Consider the following 22,061-nt stretch of genomic DNA (forward strand, 5'->3'; position numbering starts at 1 on the left):
GCAGATGATACCATTTTCTTTTCCAGCTCTCGGGAGGAGGATATGATGACCCTTAAGAATGTCCTGCTAGTGTTTGGGCATATTTCCGGTTTGAAAGTTAATCTTGACAAAAGCAATATCTATGGTATTAATCTTGAGCAGAATCACCTTTCTAGGTTGGTCGAGATGCTTGACTGCAAGGCTTCTGGGTGGCCTATACTTTACCTGGGTCTTCCTCTGGGAGGGAATCCTAAGACGAGTGGCTTTTGGGATCCTGTGATTGAAAGGATATCAAGGAGATTAGATGGGTGGCAGAAGGCATATTTATCTTTTGGAGGCAGAATTACTCTTCATTCAATCTTGTCTCACCCATATGCCTTGTTATTTTCTCTCCTTGTTTAAGATTCCCGCCTCTGTGGCAACAAAAATTGAGAGAATGCAAAGAGATTTTTTATGGTCAGGCGTAGGGGAAGGCAAAAGAGACCATTTGGTTAATTGGGACATAGTGTGTAAGCCGAAATCGAGAGGGGGATTGGGTTTTGGAAAGATATCTATAAGGAATGTCGCTCTTTTAGGGAAGTGGTTGTGGAGATATCCTAGGGAGGGTTCAGCTCTATGGCATCAGGTGATTTTAAGCATTTATGGATCACACTCCAATGGTTGGGATGTCAACAACATAGTTAGATGGTCTCATCGTTGTCCTTGGAAGGCCATTGCACTAGTCTACCAAGAGTTTTCCAAGTTTACTCGGTTTGTGGTAGGTAATGGGGATAGAATTCGGTTCTGAGATGACTTGTGGTGGGGGGAACAACCTTTGGGTGTCCAATATCCAAGATTACTTAGCGTAGTCACGGATAAAAATGCTCCTATTTCATCAATTCTTGGTTATACCCGCCCTTTCTCTTGGAATTTCACTTTTCGCCGAAATCTTTCTGATTCTGAGATAGAAGATCTAGAGGGCCTTATGCAGTCTTTTGATCATCTACACATTTCATCTTCGGTTCCAGATAAGAGATCTTGGTCCTTATCTCCTTCAGGTCTTTTCACAGTCAAATCTTTCTTTCTGGCCTTATCCCAATATTCTGAGTCGCCTCCAATTTTCCCTACCAAGTTTGTCTGGAATGCTCAAGTCCCTTTTAAAGTCAAGTCCTTTGTCTGGTTGGTGGCTCACAAGAAGGTTAATACTAATGACTTGCTACAATCGAGAAGACCCTACAAAGCACTTAGCCCTGACATATGTAAGTTGTGCATGAAGCATGGAGAAACAGTAGATCACCTCTTCCTTCATTGCTCTTTGACGATAGGGTTGTGGCACAGATTATTTCAATCAGCAAAGATGGATTGGGTTTCCCCAAGGAGCATCTCTGACATGTTATCTAGTAATTTTAATGGTTTTGGATCTTCCAAGAGAGGGATTGTTTTATGGCAAAACGCGTGCATCGCTTTAATGTGGGTGGTGTGGCGGGAAAGAAATGCAAGGATATTCGAGGACAAAGCAAGGAATTCTGAGTATCTTTGGGATTCTATTTGTTTTCTTACCTCTTTTTGGGCTTTTTGTTCTAAGGTTTTTAAGGGGATTCCTCTTAACATGTTACAACTTGATTGGTTAGCGGCGTGTAACTAGAGTGTCTACTTTTCTCTTTTTGTACTTTCTTATATTTGATTTCTTGTAGTCTTGTTTTTCTTTGTTGGGAGGATTCCTCATCCTTCTATTTGTACCTTCTTTTTATCAATATATTCCTTTGTCATTTCCTATCAAAAAAAAAATAAAAAATAAAAAATTTCTGGCTACTATTTTTTGGAATCCTGGTTGTTAGGATTTATTTTATTTCCTTTTTTTTTTTTTTTTTTGGTCCTAGAATCAAAGAGTTGGTTGAATGGTTTAGGGTCTTCCACTCCTATATTCGTTGTATCCTACCAATTCTCAAATTAATGAAAAATAAAAAGGTGAAGAATATTTTTCTTCCTTTTCTGTACTTTCAATGGAATTGAAATAAGCATACTTGTGCTTTTTTTTATTTATATAGATTTTGCTTTACTCTTTGCAGAGTGGTAAAGGTGTCCTCACGAAATCTGTTGGTGTTATTGATGCAAATGCAGATATTGTTTTTGAAGTGCTCCTAAACCTTGATCGGCATCAAAGATATGAGTAAGTTGCTCAGACTATATTCTTGTTACATGGTTTACAATTTCAGTTCTCTGATAATTTTCTTTACAGGTGGGACATGTTGACAGTTGATTTGGAGCTAGTAGATTCTTTGGATGGGCACTATGATATTGTCTACGGAACATATGATCCAAAATATTTTCCTGGGTAAAGTTGCTTCAGTTTACTAACCTGTTCCATTCTCCCAATTAGGCAGTTTCTGTTAGATGGTCAAAAAATCTTGGACTCTACTGTTTGAACTGGAATTCACATTCTTAGTTCTTTCGGTGAACAAAAATAAGCATTTCTCATATTGAAAATGATTTTTTACAAAATGATCTCTTTTAGGTGCTTGACAATTTCATGTTTCCTGTCCATCTTGAGATAGTTCCTTATTTTGTTTTATTTTTTATTTTTTTTAAAGTGCTTTGTGTTATGGAATGACATCCAGCCTTGTGAATTTAGATTCAATTAGTGTGGACTTCTTAGTTAAATATGTGTTTCTTTCCTATATGATTTTTACCCTCTGAAATGGTGTAGTTTTTGGCTAAATTACAATATAAAAATAATAATTTAAGAAACTATCTAGATAGTTGGATTATTCTGACTAACCTACTGGAAATTATTGTGTGACTGAATTACCAAAACTCAGTCTTATCCCAAAAAAAATATGAAACTATTAATGGATTAATATTTCTTAGCTTATGGACCATCTGGCTCACTTCTATGGTCATAGATATTTGTCTAGCTCATGGTGCTACCATCATTTGTTCAACCGAACCAATTGTACATGCATGTGCTAGTTCATATGTGAGATCTTGATAGCCACCACATTGCCATCTTGCATTGGTATGTTGTTAATATTCCACTTTAAGTATTTTTAGTCTTCAACATACAAACTGCCCACTGGTTAATGGATACCCTACCCTAATAATAATACTTAAAAATATATGTATGTAACCATCTTTCTTTTTGTTATAATGTTTAAAGCTAGTTAAGATTGGGACATGTTAGTTATTAATTCTTCTGCTTTACTCTATATGATAATTTGGTTTGTCTCCATTTTACCTCATATTTACTGTTGGATACTATGTTTTGCAGTTGGTACTCAAAGAGGGACTTTGTCCTTGCAAGGCAATGGTTTCGTGGACAAGATGGAACCTATAGTAAGAGAGTTGGATTATTGTGATTAATGTGCTGAAATTGTGTGATCATCTTAATCAATCACATCTATCTTATGAACTTTTCCTGCCCTCTAGCTATTAAAATTTTTTTTAGTGATGCTGGTACACAACTGCTCATCAATGCTATGATGCTCAGATCAAATTCAATTTTTCTGTGGGTGGACTATCACCTTGGCTATGAAACATTGGATATTTCAAAAATATGGAAGAGACTTAGTTTTGATGAGTTTTAATGATTTCAATTGAATTATTTTCCTTTTCTTTAAAGTTTACCATTTGGTTTCATAGAATCATCAGCACTTTGGTTATTTCAGTGGAATTATTTCAAACCTTAAAACCATGCCTTAAGGATGATAGGAGTTTGATGCGAGTCAATAAGGTCTCTTATGATCAGATTGATAATTTTTATATAATTTGGTGCATTTAGGAAAAAAAAAAAAAGGAAAAAAGAAAAAGACCCTTTTTACTGTCACTTTTTTTCAAGCTGGTCAAGTTGATATGTACCTTTTACATGTTAGTAAACACAACATCACTTAATTAAAGAAAACCAGCTTCCTTTGCCCATTTGCTTGGTTAACTTTTGTAATGCGTTTACTCATGCAGCAATCTTGCAATTTCCTTCCACACATAAGAAGCGACCTCCAAGATCTGGATATCGACGAACAAAAATTAATCGTAAGAATTCCTTTCTATAAATTTGGAAACTTATATATGATCTTTGTCTGAAGCACTCATTGTTTTCTACTGTTTTGATTAAATAAATAAATTGTTATGTTAAAGGAAATAGGCAGTTAGGCTGTGGCCATAAAATACTTGCAATACAGGATTTCTTATCCAGTTTTGACATGTCTTGATCTCACCTTTTTCTGGAATTGTTTAATGTAGTCTCTTAATGAAAGAGACTCCCACTTTAAATTGGAGACCTTTTTATTAAAAAGGAAAAAAATTTGGAATACACAATTGAAGGGCTTTCTTTTATGGGGTTTTGCTACAGGCCTGTAAGGTTGTAAGTCACCTTGTCATACGGTTCTTGTAGTTGTTTGGTGATATTTTGCTTCGCAGAAACCAATCATGCTTCTAGCCAGTTGCTGAAATCAATGATGGCCATTTCTCATAGATTTTCTTTCTTCATACAAGTGACTTGTTAATTGGCCAAAACAATAAAAAAAACTGGTTAAGTTGCTTTATTATGAAAATCAAACAAGGAAATGCTAAAACCAAACCCCATCCCACATCTAGTCAGTCTTTAGGTTTTCTCAAAAGGTCCCTAATTATATAAGCAATGTTAAAAATGTAGAAACCTTAAAAATACCATGGAAATATATATTTTTTTTTAAATTTTTTTTCAATGATGTTTAAAATTGAAAAGAGGGCCTAAGTGGATAAAAAGGAATTCTAATTTTTTTAAGTTATAAAAATAGGCTTAGGTCATTAACCCATTCAATTGTCCAAACATTTCAAAAGTTTCACCCCATGTCCAATCAAGAGCTGGTTGATTGCTAGGTTTGACCAGGTTGTTACAACACTATGCAAATGATTCTCTCTGGCAATGTTAAAATTAATGACATAGGGGCCATGAGACATTAGTCAGGGGCCTTGATAATAAGAATGGTAATTTGGGGATGTATAGATTGGTGGTTGGCTCACTTGGTGGATGTTGAGGATAGATCATTAATGGGTAGTCTGATAAGGTGGTAGATAAATGTTTCAAATCTGTTTCTTATAACAGAAGGTGAGTTTTATACTCAGGCTGATTTGAAGGCTGTCAGTAATTGGAGTCATTGATTGGGAAGACTTCAAATCTATCAAAAATTAAAAAATAAAAAAAAAATAATAGGGAAGATTTTGTGCAATGTAGAGCTAAGCATAAAAATTTCTTTAGATTTGGATTTATTATAAAATATAGGATGATCATATATATGGAGGTAAAACAGGATAATTTTTTAAAGCAAATATCTGGATGTAAGTGTTTTGTGTAGGAGAAGTGGAAATTGGGATGCTTCTTACTGTTGCTAATCCAAGGAAATTCGAAAGGGGCGGATAACATTTGAGAGAGTTTGATTGTGGTTTCTTGTGATATTTTGTACATGTCTTCATTTGTAGTTATCATTATATAGTGGAGTATAGTTTTACTTTGATCAGGTTTTGTATTTTGTGGGAAGAACCTCTCATTTTTCTCTTGAACTTTACTATTATCAATATATTTTTCATTTCTGATTAAAAGAACTAGCATGCTTTTCTATATTTCTCTTTAATATTTTTTGCTGAATTAAGTCACATATTGTTCATGACTGGGTCATTGCTAAATGCAGAGGTCTTTCAGTTTTTCGCCCCATATATGTTTATTTATGATAATTAAATTTATACCGTACTATTAGAAATTATCTGCTGATTAGTTGCTCCTTTATTAACTTGTTGCTTTCTCATACCTACATTAATTTTGCATTGTAGCTTCTACATGGGAAATCAGAAGGTTAAATACCCCTATGGCTTCAAACACTGCAAGATGTCTTGTGACACACACATTAGAGATGCCTTCTACTAGCTGGTTTACATGGAAGAATAATCACCATTCGAAATTTGAAAATTCTGTTCCTTTTGTGTTACTATGCCAAGTAGCAGGTTGGTTAACCTAATCATTTCTCTCTTCTATATTCTGTACAAACTAAACTGTCAGGAATCAGGTGGTTTTGGGACCAGAAAGTTAGGTGGTTCCAACCAATCATGTCTGTCTTTGTCAGATTTTTAAAAAATTTCTTTCTATGCTGGCCTCTGTACCACCCAAGTTTCTTTGAAACTTGACTTTTTCTGGGCAATGTGCCTTCCTGACAAAGACAATTGTGCATCTGGTTTGTCCTTACTTGTATGGCTATACATTTTATTATTTTAATGGATGGTAATCAAGCTTGAGAAGAACATTTCCTTGTCATTGTAACATTTATTGGGGAGAAGTTATCTTCTCTGCCTAATTGACGTCGCATAGAATATTTTGAACCTCATTATGGGAGTATTCTGCTTCATGTTGTATACCATTGTACAAAGATGGGATACTGTGTTTAGAGTCCATTTGAATACAGGTTGTAAAGAAAATGTTAATGCTCTTCTACTATCATATATATTTAGAAATCGTAAGCACATGTTTTAATATTTACACATATAAATAGATAGACATAAGCTTGGAAGAGTTTGGAAATGCTTGAATGCTAAAGAAGTCAAAATTGACAAACGTAAAACAATGGCATAAAACCATGTTGAAGATGCAGCTGTGCTGCAAAACTTTTATGAGCCTTTATCAACACCTTTCCCTGTCTGAACAAAAGTGGATAAATAATACAGTGAAGTATGGATATCAATGCAATCTGCGTAAGTAGGTCCCTTTGGCAAATCACTTGTCTCACATTGCTTTTGATCGTGTTGAGAGAAAGAGAAATGCTAAGATCTTTGAGGATAAGTGGAGGATGTCAGAAACGTTGTGGGATCTATCTCACTTCTTTCTTCTTTTTGGGCCTCTTGTACCAACACTTCTAAAGGTATTCTTCTCAATGTCATTAAGCTCAATTGGCATTTGGTGTGTAGTGTGAAAAGAGAGAAAAGGGAGAATCCCTAATTTTTGTTATTGAAAAACTGTTAATAATACACATTGGACTTGGGTATATATATACATGTTAGTGGGACCCACAATATAATAAGGAAAGAAAAGGAAAAGGAAAAGGAAAAGTAAATAACCTAAATAACTGTACACTATCTAACACTCCCCCTCAAGCTGGAGCATATATGTTATATGCACTAAGCTTGTTACAAATGTATTTAATTCTAGGACCTCTGAGAGATTTAGTAAAAATATCTGTTAGTTGATCATTTGAATTGACAAAACTAGTCGCCACACATCCTGATGCGATCTTCTCTCTAATGAAGTGACAGTCAACTTCAATGTGTTTGGTCCTTTTATGGAAGACTGGATTGGATGCAATATGCAAAGCGGCTTGGTTGTCAGCTTCATCTGTTCATCCTTTTCGAATCTCAACTCCCAAAGAAGATGTTTCAGCCATATGAGTTCACATGTTGCCAGAGTCATAGCTCGATACTCGGCTTCAGCACTAGATCTGGCCACTACATCTTGTTTCTTACTCTTCCAGGATATAAGGTTACCTCCAATAAAAACACAATACCCAGAAGTGGAACGTCTATCTGTGGGTGAGCCAGCCCAATCTGCATTTGTGTAACCAACAACCTGGGTATGACCTCTGTTCTCGTACAACACACCTTGGCCTGGTGTGCTTTTGATATATCGAAGAATGCGGATTACAGCATCCCAATGGCTATCACATGGTGATTGTAGGAATTGACTAACAACACTTACAGGAAAAGAAATGTCTGGATGAGTAATGGTGAGGTAGTTCAGTTTACCTACAAGTCGCCGATATCTCCCAGGGTCTCCTAAAGGCTCCCCCTATCCTGGTATAAGTTTGACATTTGGATCCATAGGAGTGTCTACCGGTTTACAGTCTAACATACCGGTTTTTTCCAAGATGTCTAAAGCATACTTCCTTTGGGAAAGAACCACACCGGAACTGGATTGAGCTATCTCAATCCCTAAGAAATACTCGAGTTTCCCCAAGTCTTTAGTCTGAAAGTGGATGAAAAGGTGTTGTTTTAGTTCTGAATACCATTCTAATCACTGCCTGTAATGACGATGTTGTCCACATAAACTACTAGATAAATACACTGCCCCGAAGAGTTATGATGATAGAAAACGGAATGGTCTGCTGTATTGCGGAACATGCCAAACTCCTGAACAATAGAACTAAAACGGCTAAACCATGCTTGAGGAGATTGTTTCAAGCCATATAGAGAACGACGTAACTTGCACACTAAACCAGACTCCCCCTGAGCAACAAAACCAGGTGGTTGCTCCATATAAACTTCCTCAACAAGATCCCCATGAAGGAAAACATTTTTAATATCTAACTGATAAAGAGGCCAAGAACGCATAGCCGCCATGGAGAGCAATAGACGAACATAAGCGATCTTGGCAACAGGAGAGAAAGTGTCACCATAATCAGAACCATAAACTTGAGTATAGCCTTTAGCAACTAAGCGGGCCTTAAGGCGATCAACCTGACCATCAGGGCTAACCTTAACTGTGTAGACCCAACGACAACCAACTGTAGATTTACCAGAGGGTAAAACAACAAGATCCCAAGTGCCATTGGAGTGTAAAGTAGCCATTTCATCTACCATTGCCTGTCGCCAGCCTGGATGGGAAAGAGCCTCAGGGGTCCTCTTGAGAAGAGAAATAGAAGATATAGCAGAAACAAATGCAGAATAGGGTGAAGATAATTGATGGTAACTCAAAAAATTGTAAATGGGATGAGGATTATGAGTAGATCGATTACCTTTCCGAAGAGCAATGGGTAAGTCAACAGAAGGAGGTAGAGCCGAGGCAGGAGAAGCCGAAGGGATAGGAAGTGAGTCAGCAGGTACCTCGGCCAAAGAAGGAGGAACAGCGACACGATGACGGCGATGATAAACCTGAAGTGGATGAGAAGGCACTGCATCAGGTGGGGAGATAATGGGAAGAGGTAAGACTTCAGAAACAGGAAAAGACTCAGAGGTGGAGAAGAACGGTGAGTCTTCAAAGAAAGTAACATCAGCGGAGAGAAAGTAGCGATGAGTCTCAGAGGAATAACAACGATAACCTTTTTGAAGTTTGGAATATCCCAAGAAGATGCATTTTGTGGCTTTAGCAGAAAGTTTGTCCTGTTCAGGAGTGAGAATATGAACAAAGCAAGTACAACCAAAAACATGAAGGGGAAGGAAATAAAGTGGTTGGTCAGAGAAAAGAAGGGAATGAGGAATCTGATCGTGTAATACAGATGAGGGCATACGATTAATCAAATAACATGTTGTAAGAACAGCGTCCCCCCAAAAACGAAAAGGAACATTACTATGGAGAAAAAGAGTACGAGCTATCTCAACAAGATGTCGATTCTTACGTTCAGCTACCCCATTTTGTTGAGGAGTATGAGCACAAGAAGACTAATGAAGGATCCCATGTTGGGACATAAATGAAGTAAATGGTGCAGAAAAATATTCCCTGACATTGTCACTGCGCAACACACGAATAGAAATATTGTACTAGGTTTGGATTTCAGCATAAAATTTCTGGAAAATAGAGAATAACTCAGCTCGATTTTTCATTAAAAATAACCAAGTACATCGAGAATAGGCATCAATGAAAGTGACAAAATACTGAAATCCTAAAGTAGACGTGGTCCGACAAGGACCCCAAACATTAGTGTGGACAAATTCAAAAGGAAACTTTGCCCGATTATTCAAACTCTTTGGGAACGGGACATGAGTATGTTTCCCAAGCTGACAGGACTCACACGCAAGCGACGGCAAAGATGAAAAACGAGGGACCATTTTCTGGAACTTGGATAGACTAGGGTGGCCCAGACGACTATGGATGAGGAGGGGAGCATCAGTGGAAATGCAAACTGTAGGAGTTGAAGGTGAGGTGAGGTGATAGAGGCCTTGAGACTCACGTCCTATGCCAATCGTCTTCTCCGTACTCCGGTCCTGCAAGGTCACAAATTTATCAGAGAAAGTGATAGAACAGTTAAGAGTGCGAGTTATTTTGTTGATGGAAATAAGATTAAAAGGACACTCTGGGGCATAAAGAACAGAATGGAGAGGTAGGGAAGGGAGAGGATGAGCGAAACCAAAACCTTTAGCCATAGTTTGGGAACCATTAGCTAAAGTAACAATAGGTAAGACAAAGGTAGTAGTAATGGAAGAGAAAAGATCCTTATTACCAGATATGTGATCAGAAGCGCCAGAATCTAGAATCCAAGGTCCAAGAGAAGATGTGTGGGTAAGACAAGTAGAAGCATTACCAATCTGGGCAACAGAAGCAACAGAAACTGACTTGGTGGCCTGATAGCGGAGATAGTCATCATACTCACTGTCAGTGAGGGAAATACCCTGAGATGTGGAGGAACTGGGAGGCTGAGGCGACTGAGGATCAGATGATTGGGCCACGTGGACAGTACGGGGAGGCTGCCCATGTAACTGATAACACCGATCACGAGTGTGGCCAAGCTTATTGCAATAGGTGCAATGAGGACGTTGGCCTCTACCTCGGTTACCACTGTGTCCTCCTCGAGAGTTAGTTTGAAAAACTAACACAGAAGAATCTGAAGTGTTATCAGATGACAAAGTCTGAGTAGAGGAGATACGGAGGAGGCGAGTAAACACATCATCCAAGGATGGAACGGAGAAACTGCCAAGAATCTGATCGTGGATGGTCTCGAGATCTGGACGGAGGCCAATAAGCGTAAGAACCATGAAGAACTTGTCAATCTGTGTTCGTTGATCCCCAACATCAGTAGTAAGAGGCATCACAGTCAAGAATTCCCCCTTAAGAGAGGCAATCTGCCCAATATAAGTAGATAAATCCATGTCTTGTTGTCTAACATTGACAATAGAAGAAGCCACCTTATAAAGACATTGGATATCATTCGTGTATAGCCCTTTCGCCTGATTCCAAAATTTAAAGCATGTTTTGTAGGCCCGAAGATGAAACAGAATCTTAGGATCAACTGATTGCCATAACATACTACATAACTGTGCATCTATCTTCCTCCATTGTACTCTGTCAACCTTAGGGATATCCGTCTCCTGCGTAACAAGGTGATCCTCATAACCTTGACCCATAAACCAAAGCTCCACAGAGGCAAACCAGGACAAATAATTTTCACTGCCAACCAATTTCTCCGAAGTAATCATAGGAGATCCAGATATGACAGAGGAAAAAGTGGAACTTTTAGTAACCATATCTACTTATCTGGAGAACGAAATATGTTTGGATCAAAGAGAGCCCTAATACGGCTTCAGATCGTGGCTGAAAGAAGAAAAATCGAGGATCCGCGGCTGTGAGAGACCAAATAGTAAAGAAAAACAAATGTGGCACTACTGGAAGGGTAGAAGAAAACTTCCTAAGACACGTGCAGGGCTCGGGGTGGAGAGGAAGTCACCGGAGGTCGTCGGAAAGGCTGTTTAGAGGGCCGGCTGAGACAAAAAACCCCAAAAAATGCACTTGTAGGGCTCGAATGGCACAAGCAAAAATGGAGGGTGGCTAGACGGCGTCAGGCGAGGTTGGAGGTGGAAGCGTGTGGCCGGAAAGTGCTCCACGCGCCCTCACGCGCCGGCGCATGAGGTTCAGGCTGCCAGAGAAGAAACGCGCGTGGCCGGCGCGTGGCTGAGAATTTCCCTCCGGTGCTTTGAGAAAAATTGAAGATCTTCTCCTTGCGCACCTGATGGTATGGTTGGTGTCGGAAAAGGACTTCGCCGGAAAAAGGTCACCGGAAAAGTTGTCGACGGTGAGGGTTTTTTGACGGCGATACGGTTGATTGGAAAGCTTTAGGAGATGGGAAAGGTGACCGGAATGAAACAATGTCATTGAAAGATTTCCTAGAATGGATTCACGGATAAACCCGGAAATAATTAGGGTTTTTTTTCTCCCTAGGCTCTGATACCATGTGAAAAGAGAGAAAAGGGAGAATCCCTAATTTTTGTTATTGAAAAACTGTTAATAATACACATTGGACTTGGGTATATATATACATGTGAGTGGGACCCACAATGCAATAAGGAAAGAAAAGGAAAAGGAAAAGTAAATAACCTAAATAACTGTACACTATCTAACATGTAGATCAAGCAAGTTTGGTCAGCAATGAGAGGAGCTTAGTCCAAGTTTGAGGAGATGATATCTTTGTTCTTTTATGTGGTCTAATCTATTTTGTATACTTATCCTTGTATAGTGGAGGAGTTCAGTTTTATTTTGTTCAGTTTTTGTATTTGTGGGAATGATTCCTAATCCTTCTCATAAACTTTTTATTTATGCTTGATACATCTTTTGCTTTTGATAAAAAGAAAAAAAATGCATTCTGTGAATCTGCTAGGAAGAACCATTTAAAATAACCTCATGACCTTGAACTTCAAAACATGTTCTTTATAGTTCCAAAAAGCTTGAGGGGGTGGAGATGGGACAGCTTTGCAATCAAGAAATGTCATGAATTCTCTGCAAATGCAATGGATCATTGTCAATGGGTCAAGGAGTTCAAAAAGGATGAAATGGTACCAGTGCATTTGATGCAATACAGATTTCATGGTAGGACTTATTGCAACATGTTTGAAGAACATTAGCCCAATGCTTAATTGGTAAAGTTGCCATTGGATTTGTCAATTAGTTAAATGATTGCCTTCTGTAATTTGTATTCATTTGAGGGGTTGATGGAGAGGCAACTCCAACAATCCTCTAGGTCTCATCTTTAAAAGAAGAACCAGATGCCATTGAGGATGCAATGGATTTTTAAGAGGTAAGTTGGGGCAGGCAACCAGTAGAAGCAATTTCTGGTGAGGTGGTTATGCAGATCAGGTAGCAGAGTGTTTGTATTTCTGGAGAGTAGTTGAAGAGGATTTATTGCTGAGATTGTGAAAATTTTCTCATTGGAACTGGATTCTTTGTTTCTAACTTGGGGAGTTGATAACAAGCACTCAAAGGGCATGCAAAAGCCAAGTGGGCCTACTATTTAGCCTGGAATTTTAGATTAGTTCAATCTGAGGCCTAAATATTTTTCCTTCTGTTCAATTTTAGTTTTCTTTGTTTATATATATATATATGACAGGTGACTACTTTCTTTATGGAATCTAACATGGAGCAAACCACCCCCTCCCTTAGCCTCTTAAACACAAGATTTATTCTATTTTAGTTTTGTTTTATTTTAGTTGGGTCTTGAAATTTTTTGGCAGCTATCTTGTTACTTTTGAGATTAGACAGTCAGGTGCTTGGATGTAAAAGCTTGTTGTAGTTAAGGATTTAAATATAAAAAAATGTCAGCCAATTTTAGTCAATGTTTTCAGACTTAGGGGAATATGAAATCCAACTTTTATACTACCTTTGGTCATTTGTAGCAATATTTTTTATAATACAAAATATTCATAACAGGGGAGAATTTCTGGAAATAACCATTATATGTGGCCTTTTTCTTTTTCCTATTTTTGGAAAGATCCAGCCATTGGAACTGCTATCCAGGATGATATAATGATCAAGATGATAGGTATAATGAGAAGCACATAACTATAGCAATCCAAGAATATGATCCATGGCCAAACCAATTCTAAGAATCATTATACTTTAGGACCAGAATGCAAGTGAATGCTTCACAAAGTTGGTATATTCTTGTAGCTATATTTGTCAGACCTTTTAAACCATTCATTTCATTGGTGGTGACATTTTCTTGTTTCATGATTATTCAGGTCTGAAGGAATATATTGGAGCCAATCCTGCTCTAAAATTTGAAGCTTCCACCACTGTTGTCCATTCTACTAGCTCTGAAGTTTCTGTTTCCAATACCGAATATGAGGATACTGAAGTGCGGGATGAGTTCTATGATGCAATTGCTGGTGATTCATTATCTGAAGATGAAGATAGTGACGATGACAATGATGCAGAACTCGACAATGATGCAGAACTTGACAAGAAGGTTTTTCAATTTATCTTTTTGCCCCTTTTCGACAAGCAATGATGAAATATATTAAAAAGTGAATCAGCACGGCAAAGTACAGTGGAAGTATGCAAAGAGTGCCAAAGATAATAACAAAAAGAGCCAAGGAGCAACTAAGGCGGGATTACTTATAATACCTCCCTCCTCAATAAGGTCCCAACCAATCAACCGCATCAATTAGACACATTGACCCATCACCTATGTACAAGTTTATGCACAATAGAAGATTACTAAGGAAAAAAACTCTTTAGACTCTAGATGGATACCTCGTCATTCTCAAATGACCTTCGATTTCTGTCTTTCCACATAGTCTCCCTCAGTATGGTCGACTGAACCCTAGAAATCCCAAAGAAAGGAAACAATTGCCAAAAGACCCTTGCCTTGTAGAACTAAAGGAGGATGTGGTCAATTTATTCCTCTTCCACTTTACATGGGAAGCATCTATTAACTAGTGTCCACCCTCTTTGCTAGAGTTGGACAAGAGTCAAAACCTTTCCCCAACAAACTTCCCATGCAAAGAAACTTGCCTTAGAGCCAATGTATTCTAGATGACCCTTGCAAAAAAGGAAATTGAGCTCCCCAACTCTAAGACAACATATAGAGACTTCATGGAGAACGTTTCTTTCCTTGAATTCATCCACACTACTCTATCCTCTACCTCTCCATTCACTAACTTGCCTTGCAGTCTAGCAATAAAATGTTCTACATTATCAAGCTCCCAATCATTCAAATTTTTAGAAAAACAAAGGTTTCAATAACATTTCTCCCCAACCTACTCCCACAAATCCACCACCCAAGCATCCTTTGATGAGGCTAAAGCAAATAGTGATGGAAAGGAGACACACAAAGGCTCATCATCGCATCACCTATCCTTCTAGAACTTCACCTTCCTCTTATTTCCCACAAACAACGAAACTCTTAGATTAAATGTATCTCAATCCTTCCTTGTCGCTTTACATAACCCAATATCATATCCTCTTATCACCTCTCAAGACCTCCAACCCCCTTCTTTGCCCCCATTTTCCGCTTATAATCTAGATATAGAATCTATGTCTTCTCTTTTCCACTCACTTTATATTGGATATAGAATACTAGTAGCGCTCAATTGAATGCAACACAGGGATTTTTTAAAGGCCTGTAAAATTTGAATTATCTCTATCCTTCATTGTACATCCTTTTCTCAATTGGTCTTTCGGTTCTCTATTTTCTACTAAAAAGGAAAGAGGAATTTGAAGTATTTTCTCTCAACTCTCAGGATAAAAAAGTGAAGCTGAAGAATGTTTCATGGGCCATCACAAGCTTAGCTTTGAAGAGAATTTCAGGTTCTCTCCTCCTTGTTTAATGCTTATAATTTGAAGGACACATCAAAATATATTATTATTGTGGTTGTTGTTGTTATTCACATGAAGATGATTGTTCTGTTGAATTAAGGCAATTGGGAAATATGTGGTTGTTGTTTTTGTTGTTATTATTCACATGAAGATGACAAAAATATTCTTCTTCTTCTTCTTCTTCTTCTTCTCACATGAAGATGATGGTCGGCTGAGAAATATGTTCTTTTTCTTATTCTTCTTCTTATTATCATCATCATCATTATCATGAAGATGATTGGTTTTGTTGAATTAAGACAATTAGGAAATATTCTTCTTTTATTATTATCATTATTTTCATTTTTTTTTTTTGATAATTAAAGAACCTTCCATGGCCAAGCCCTTAGGACTCTCCATGGGGACCCAAACCTTGAGGTGTTTACCGCCTCGCAACAACTAGCATCGAGTAAATTTAAAGTATCATTAGTGGCAGGATTTAAACCTAGAACCATGTGCCACTTACTTGGACCACACTTCCCTGTGTTCACCCTGACCAATTGGACTACCTTGACGGGTCATCATTTTCATTATTATCATCATTATCATGAAGATAATTGTTTTGTTGAATTAAGACAAGTAGGAAATCTTCTTCTTCTTAGATGATGGTTCTATTGAATTAAGGCAACCGAAAATATGTTAATATGTTAATATTATCTTCTTCTGGGAAATATTGTTCTTCTTCTTTTGTGAAGATGAAGGCTGAATTAAGGTAACTGGGAAATATGTTAATATTGAATTAAGACAACTAGGAAATATGTTAACGTGTTACTATTATCTTATGCTGAGAATAGCTAACAATTCTGCCGCCTAGAAACTAGGAGGCTTATTCAAACTCACTTAACAACTTGACGCCTAAAAACAGGATAAAAGAATTAAATTTAAACTCTAATCAATTTTAAAGAACAACAACTAACTGCTAGAATCTGATATAATCAGATTTATTATTTAAATGAAACAAAAATATTTGAATAACAGAATATATCTTCTATATTTCCTACACTCCCCCTCAAGCTAGCCCGTAAATGTTTCTCATGCTCAGCTTGTCTACTTTTGTCTCAAAGCTGATTCTCGGCAGTCCCTTGGTCAAGACATCAGCTACTTAACTTTTGGTCGGCACATAAGTCACACAAATCTCTCCTTGCTCAATCTTCTCTTTAATGAAGTGACAACGGCATGCTTTGTTCTATCATGATAAATTGGATTATGTGAGATGCTGATCGTGGCCTTGTTATCATAATACATCATGGCTGGACCTTTTGCAGTGATCTTCAATTCTTCCTGAACCCTTTTAATCTACATGATTTTGCACATTCCACGAGCTACCACCTTGAATTCTGCTTCTGTGCTACTCTTTGCCACCACATTTTGTTTTTTACTCTTCCAAGTGACCAAATTTCTCTAAACAAATGAATAATAACCATATGTGGATCACTTAGTTTCTATTGAACCAACTCAGTCCGTGTCTATATATGCTTAGATTCTCGTTTCATCATTCTTCCCAAAGTAAATTCCCTTTCCAAAAGTTCCTTTTAAGTACTTTAGAATTCTATATGCAGCCTCTAAGTGAGCTTCATGAGGTGAATGCATATATGGGCTAATAGTACTAACAGCAAAAGCAATATCAGGTCGTGTGTGTGTGAAAGATATGTTAACTTCCCTAGCAATCGTTGGAAGCTTCCCTTGTCAACTAGATATCCTTTGTCTACCACTCCTAGCTTCTGATTTGAGTGTACTAGTGTTTCACAAGGTTTACATCCTAGCATTCCGGTTTCCTTCAGTAGGTCGAGTACATACTTCCTTTGCAATATTGAAATGCCATTTTTATTTCTAACAACCTCCATTCCTAAAAAAAATCTCAAAGATCCGAGATCTTTGACTTCAAATTATTTTGCAATAATCTTCTTTAGTGCCTCCATTTCCGCTACATTATCACCGGTCAGAATCATGTCATCTACATACACTATTAGAATTGTCACCTTCTCGTCTTTTGAGTGTTTGTAGAACATTGTTTGATCCAATTGGCTCTGCAGGAAGTTATATCATTTTAGAACTTTAGAAAGCCTATCAAACCACACTCTGCGAGACTACTTAAGATTCTAGTGAACCTTCTTCAACCTACACACTTGGTTTGTTTCCTTCGATGCCCGAAGGTAGATCCATATACACTTCTTCCTTCAAATCGCCATTTAAGAATGCATTTTTAATGTCTAGCTACTGCAATGGCTAATCCAAATTGGCTGCTAATGAGAGTAAGATGCGGATGGTGTTCAACCTTGAGACAGGTGCAAATGTCTCCAAGTAGTCTATGCCATAGGTTTGAGTGAAACCTTTAGCCATGAGACACGCCTTATATCGATCAATCGAGCCATCAAACTTATACTTGATTGTAAACACCCATCTACACCCCATAGACCTCTTTCCTCTCAACAAATCTTCTACTGCCCACGTTTCATTTTGATTCAAAGCTTGCATTTCTCCAAGGACAACATTCTTCCATTCCAAGATAGCCATAGTCTCCTGTATATTCTTTGCAACACTTTCACGGGAAAGATGAGAAGTAAAAGCATGAAATGAAGGTGACAATCAGTGAAGTGAAACAAAATCGGAAATAAGATGGGAAGTACAGCTTCTAACTCATTTATGAAGTGCAATTGAAAGATTCAAATCACTGGTTTTTTTTAGAATCAGATTTACCTGGGTTTGGAACAACCAATGGTTCGGTTGTTTGAAGTGCTGGAAGTGTGCAGACATCCACTTCTTCTGGTTTTTGCCTCCTACAGTAGACACGAAGCTTGGTTGAATGCTAAGGTTGTGTTGCTTTCATTAGGGATTTGTTATCTCCCCCTGAGATGGGATGTACTAGAACTATAGGCAGGGATGGTGGTTGTGGTTGAACAATACTAGGCAAAACTGGTAGCTGAATGGGCAAAACTGGTGGCTAAACAGAACTGGGCAGAACTGGTGGCTGAACAAAACTGGACATTATTTTCTGGAGTTTCTGGCAGAACTGAAATGAGCAGAACTGGTGGTGGTGTTTCCTAGAACTGAGCTTCATCATTTGTTTTCTCCCCTTGAAGCGAAGATTGGGTGAAATATGGTTGGTTCTCAAAAAAGGTTACATCCATGGACACATAAAACTTATGAGAAATAGGATCATAACTATGATGTCTCACATTAGATAGGGGAGAAAGTTATTGGGGCTATATATGTATAGACTCCTCTTAATCATGTAGACACGTTTTAAAGCCGTGAGGGCTCCTTTAGGCCTAAAGAGCGGACAATATCTAGGGTGTCAGTCGTTATAAATGGTATCAAAGCCAATCCCCAACCTCGGTGTGGGGGTTTATTTGGCTCTATAGGGAGTGTTTGTCTATTTGGCCCCGCAATCCCATGGGACACAACGAAAACATTGTGTCTACATAAGAGGATGTTTGTAATGTCCCACATCGGATAGGGGGAAAAGTTACTAGGACTATATATGTATGGATTCCTCTTAATCATGTAGATGCGTTTTAAAGCCATGAGGGCTACTTGAGCCTAGGGCGGACAATATCTACACGGTTAGGTGCGGGTCGTTACAATAGCATTTGTAACCACATTGTGAAGTAGCTTACCTAAGAAAAATACATTTATGAGCATGGGGTTCTAATTTACTTCTATTGGGCTCATGAGCATGTATAAATGTCATGCATCCGAAGATTTTCAAACGAAGATTTGTGCAAAGTTGTGATTTGGGAAAAGGCTCTAGAGAAACATTGATTGGGGTTTTGAAATTTAAAACTTTGGGAGGCATTCTATTTATAAGATAAGAAGTTGTAAGAGCAGCATCACCCCAAAAAAATTCTCTTTACTCCCATTGTGAACATCAATGATTGAGTTCCAGTAGATGTCTATTTTTCTGTTTGACAATCCCATTTTATTGTGGAGTATTTACAGAATTATTTTGACGGACAATCCCTTTTTCGACGAAAAAACCTCCAAGGGTAGTTTTGAAATACTCTCTGCCATTATCAGTTCGAAATACTTGGATAGAAGTTTGAAATTAGTTTTGGATCATAGAATAAAAAATTTTAAAGGTTTGGGCAGCTTCAGATTTCTCTTCAAATTAATAAACCCAACAAGCTCTAAAGTGATCATCAATAAAGGTTATGAACCATTTTGTACCCATTAAATTTGTAATGCATGAGGGACCCCAAATATCATTGTGAGTCATGGCAAACGATTTAGAGGATTTGTAAGGATGAAAAGGGAGAAAAGAACGATTATGCTTTTAGCCATTTGACAAACTTCACATTGCAACAAGGACAACTTTTTATTTCAAAACAAATCTGGAAACAAACTTTGCAAATATAGAAAACTAGGATGACCTAACCTATAGTACCATGAAATTATTTCATCATAATTTGGAAAAGATAACAAATCACTACTTGCAACTTTAGCTTGTCCTTTCACGATGGCTTGATCTTCAAAGAAGTAGGGGACCTCACGTTCACATGCATTGCCAATCATCCTTCCCATAGACCGTTCTTGAAAAACAACACGAGAGGTAGAAAACTTAGCTTCACAGTTAAGCTCAAACAAAAGATTATAGGACAAGTTTGGGACATGAAGAACAAAGTTCAGCACAAGAGTATAAGAAAGAAACGTGTCCTTTTCTAGCTACTAATGACAAGGACTGATCAGCAATTTTGATTTTAAGATTCCTAGCACATGGTGAATAGGTTAAAAAACTCTTAAAAGAATTGGTCATGTGGTTGTGGCTCCAGAGCCAATTATCCATGGTTGATTTGACTCTGTTGTGACACTAAAGGAAAATTACCTGTTTGAGCCAAGGAACAAGAAGGAACAAAATTAGAATTGGATGGAACAAGTGAAGTAGAAGGCATGGATGGGGTTGATGGATTGATAAGCTTCTACAAGTGTTCAAGTTGCTCCTTATTGAATGCTAAGGCGCCTAACTGGCTATACAATGTCTCGGCAACAGTGTGGAAAGACAAGTGTTTTGATCAGACCTCAAGTTCGTCCAGTTTTGGGGCTTTCCATGAATCTTCCAATAGGTGTCTTTAGTATGGCCTCGCTTGTGACAATGATCACATATTGGCTTGTTTCATTGTCCAGGATGATAGTCATTTGACATTAGGTTCTCAAAACCCTTTATTGCTAGTGTCGAGTTCTCCACTACTCTTGGTATAGGCTCACCCAACATCACCTTATGTTGACTCTTCTCGCGTTGCACTTCAACAAATATCTTGCAGATAGAGGGCATAGGTTCTTTGCCCAGAACTCTACCTCTTACTTCGTCTAACTCCTTGTTATGTCCCATGAGAAACTCGAACGCACATTCCTTTTTAAGAAGCTTACAGTAGTGCGCACTATACTCGGTGCACTTCCGTTTGACTTTAGAAAACAGGTCTAATTCTTGCCATAAATTTTGGAGAATGTTATAGTACTGTGTCACACTATAACTTCCCTATTTAACTTCACAAAGCTTAGTTTTGATCTTGAATGTTTGGGCTGAATTTCCCAAATCAAAATACGTATCTTGGACAACATCCCAGAGTTCCTTAGCTTTGGGAAGAAATAGGTAGGTCTGGTCGATTTCTGCTAAAATTGAACTAATTAACTAGACCATGACCATAGAGTTCTCAGTGTCCCATACATGATAGGCTGCATCATCTTCTTTGGGCATCTTAGTTGCTCCAGTGAGATACCCAAGCTTTCCTTTCCCTTTGATAAAGAGCTTGACAAACTGGGACCATTGCAGAAAGTTCCATCCATTAAGTTTGTGAATGGTGATTTGCAGTATTAGATTCTCTGCTCCCCCATGTGTTGTCGTCACTGTTGGATTTCTGTTCTGGGTTGCGACTGAGGTAGCTTCAGAGTCGTCACCTCCCCTCACACCAGTCATGGTTGTCTTAGTCATTGTCAAGTGTTGGTCAGATCAAGTATCCAAGCTTTGATACCATGAAACCGAACTGGTTTCTTGACTTTTATTGAAATTCAAATTGATTACAAAGTTGGAGATTTCAACTACTTAAACAAATGGCTAGACAATAGCTAACAATTTTGCCACCTAGAACCTAGGAGACTTATTCAAACTAAGCTAACAATCTGATGCCCAAAAAAAGGATAAAAAATTTAAAATTTAAACTCTAAACAATAATTTAAAAGAACAACAACTAACTCCTAGAATCTGATATAATCAGATTTATTATTTAAATGAAACAAAAATATTTGAATAATGGAAAATATCTCCTAGATTTAAATTTCTCCTTCTTCTTCTTCTTTTTCTTTAAAAGATGATTGATTTGCTGAATTTAGACAATTGAGGAATATTGTTCTTCTTTTATCTTCTTCTTCTTCTTTTTCTTATTATTATTATTATTATCGTTAGTGAATTAAGGTTGCTGGTGGATTAAGGCAACTAGGATGATTGTTGGTGAATTAAGGCAATTAGGAAATAAGGATACATCACTATGTTGAATACGACGACTTAAATTTCTATTACTACGATCATTGACATCTTATGCTTAATCTTATACTTGTCATCCTAAATTTTAAGAGAGATCATCTTATTAGCTGAGATTTGCTGTGTAAACCTAAGATGGAAGGTGGTTTGGTCTTTGGGAAGATTTCTCTAAAGAATTGTGCTCTGTTAGGGAAATGGCTATGGAGATTTCCTAGGGAGAGTTTTGCTTTGTGGCATCGGGTTATTCTAAGCATATATGGGACACATACTGATGGATGGGATGCCAACACTATAGTTAGGTGGTCACATCGTTGCCCTTGGAAGGCTATTGCATAGGCTCTT

At 37.7% G+C, this 22,061-nt stretch overlaps 1 protein-coding gene across 2 annotated transcripts in view; it reads left to right on the top strand.

The window, feature by feature from the left end:
- Positions 1-22,061, top strand: part of LOC100260203 (protein ENHANCED DISEASE RESISTANCE 2) — a 123,778-nt gene that overhangs the window by 62,264 nt on the left and 39,453 nt on the right. For both annotated transcript variants that reach the window (XM_010658253.3, XM_059740697.1), the window contains exons 9-15: positions 2,028-2,128; positions 2,198-2,293; positions 3,227-3,291; positions 3,913-3,984; positions 5,761-5,931; positions 13,633-13,859; positions 15,136-15,202. In XM_010658253.3, the coding sequence (XP_010656555.1) occupies positions 2,028-2,128; positions 2,198-2,293; positions 3,227-3,291; positions 3,913-3,984; positions 5,761-5,931; positions 13,633-13,859; positions 15,136-15,202 (799 nt within the window). The remainder of the gene's footprint in view (positions 1-2,027; positions 2,129-2,197; positions 2,294-3,226; positions 3,292-3,912; positions 3,985-5,760; positions 5,932-13,632; positions 13,860-15,135; positions 15,203-22,061) is intronic.

The sequence above is a fragment of the Vitis vinifera genome, chromosome 11 (assembly GCF_030704535.1).
Source record: "Vitis vinifera cultivar Pinot Noir 40024 chromosome 11, ASM3070453v1".
NCBI classification, from domain to species: Eukaryota; Viridiplantae; Streptophyta; class Magnoliopsida; order Vitales; family Vitaceae; genus Vitis; species Vitis vinifera.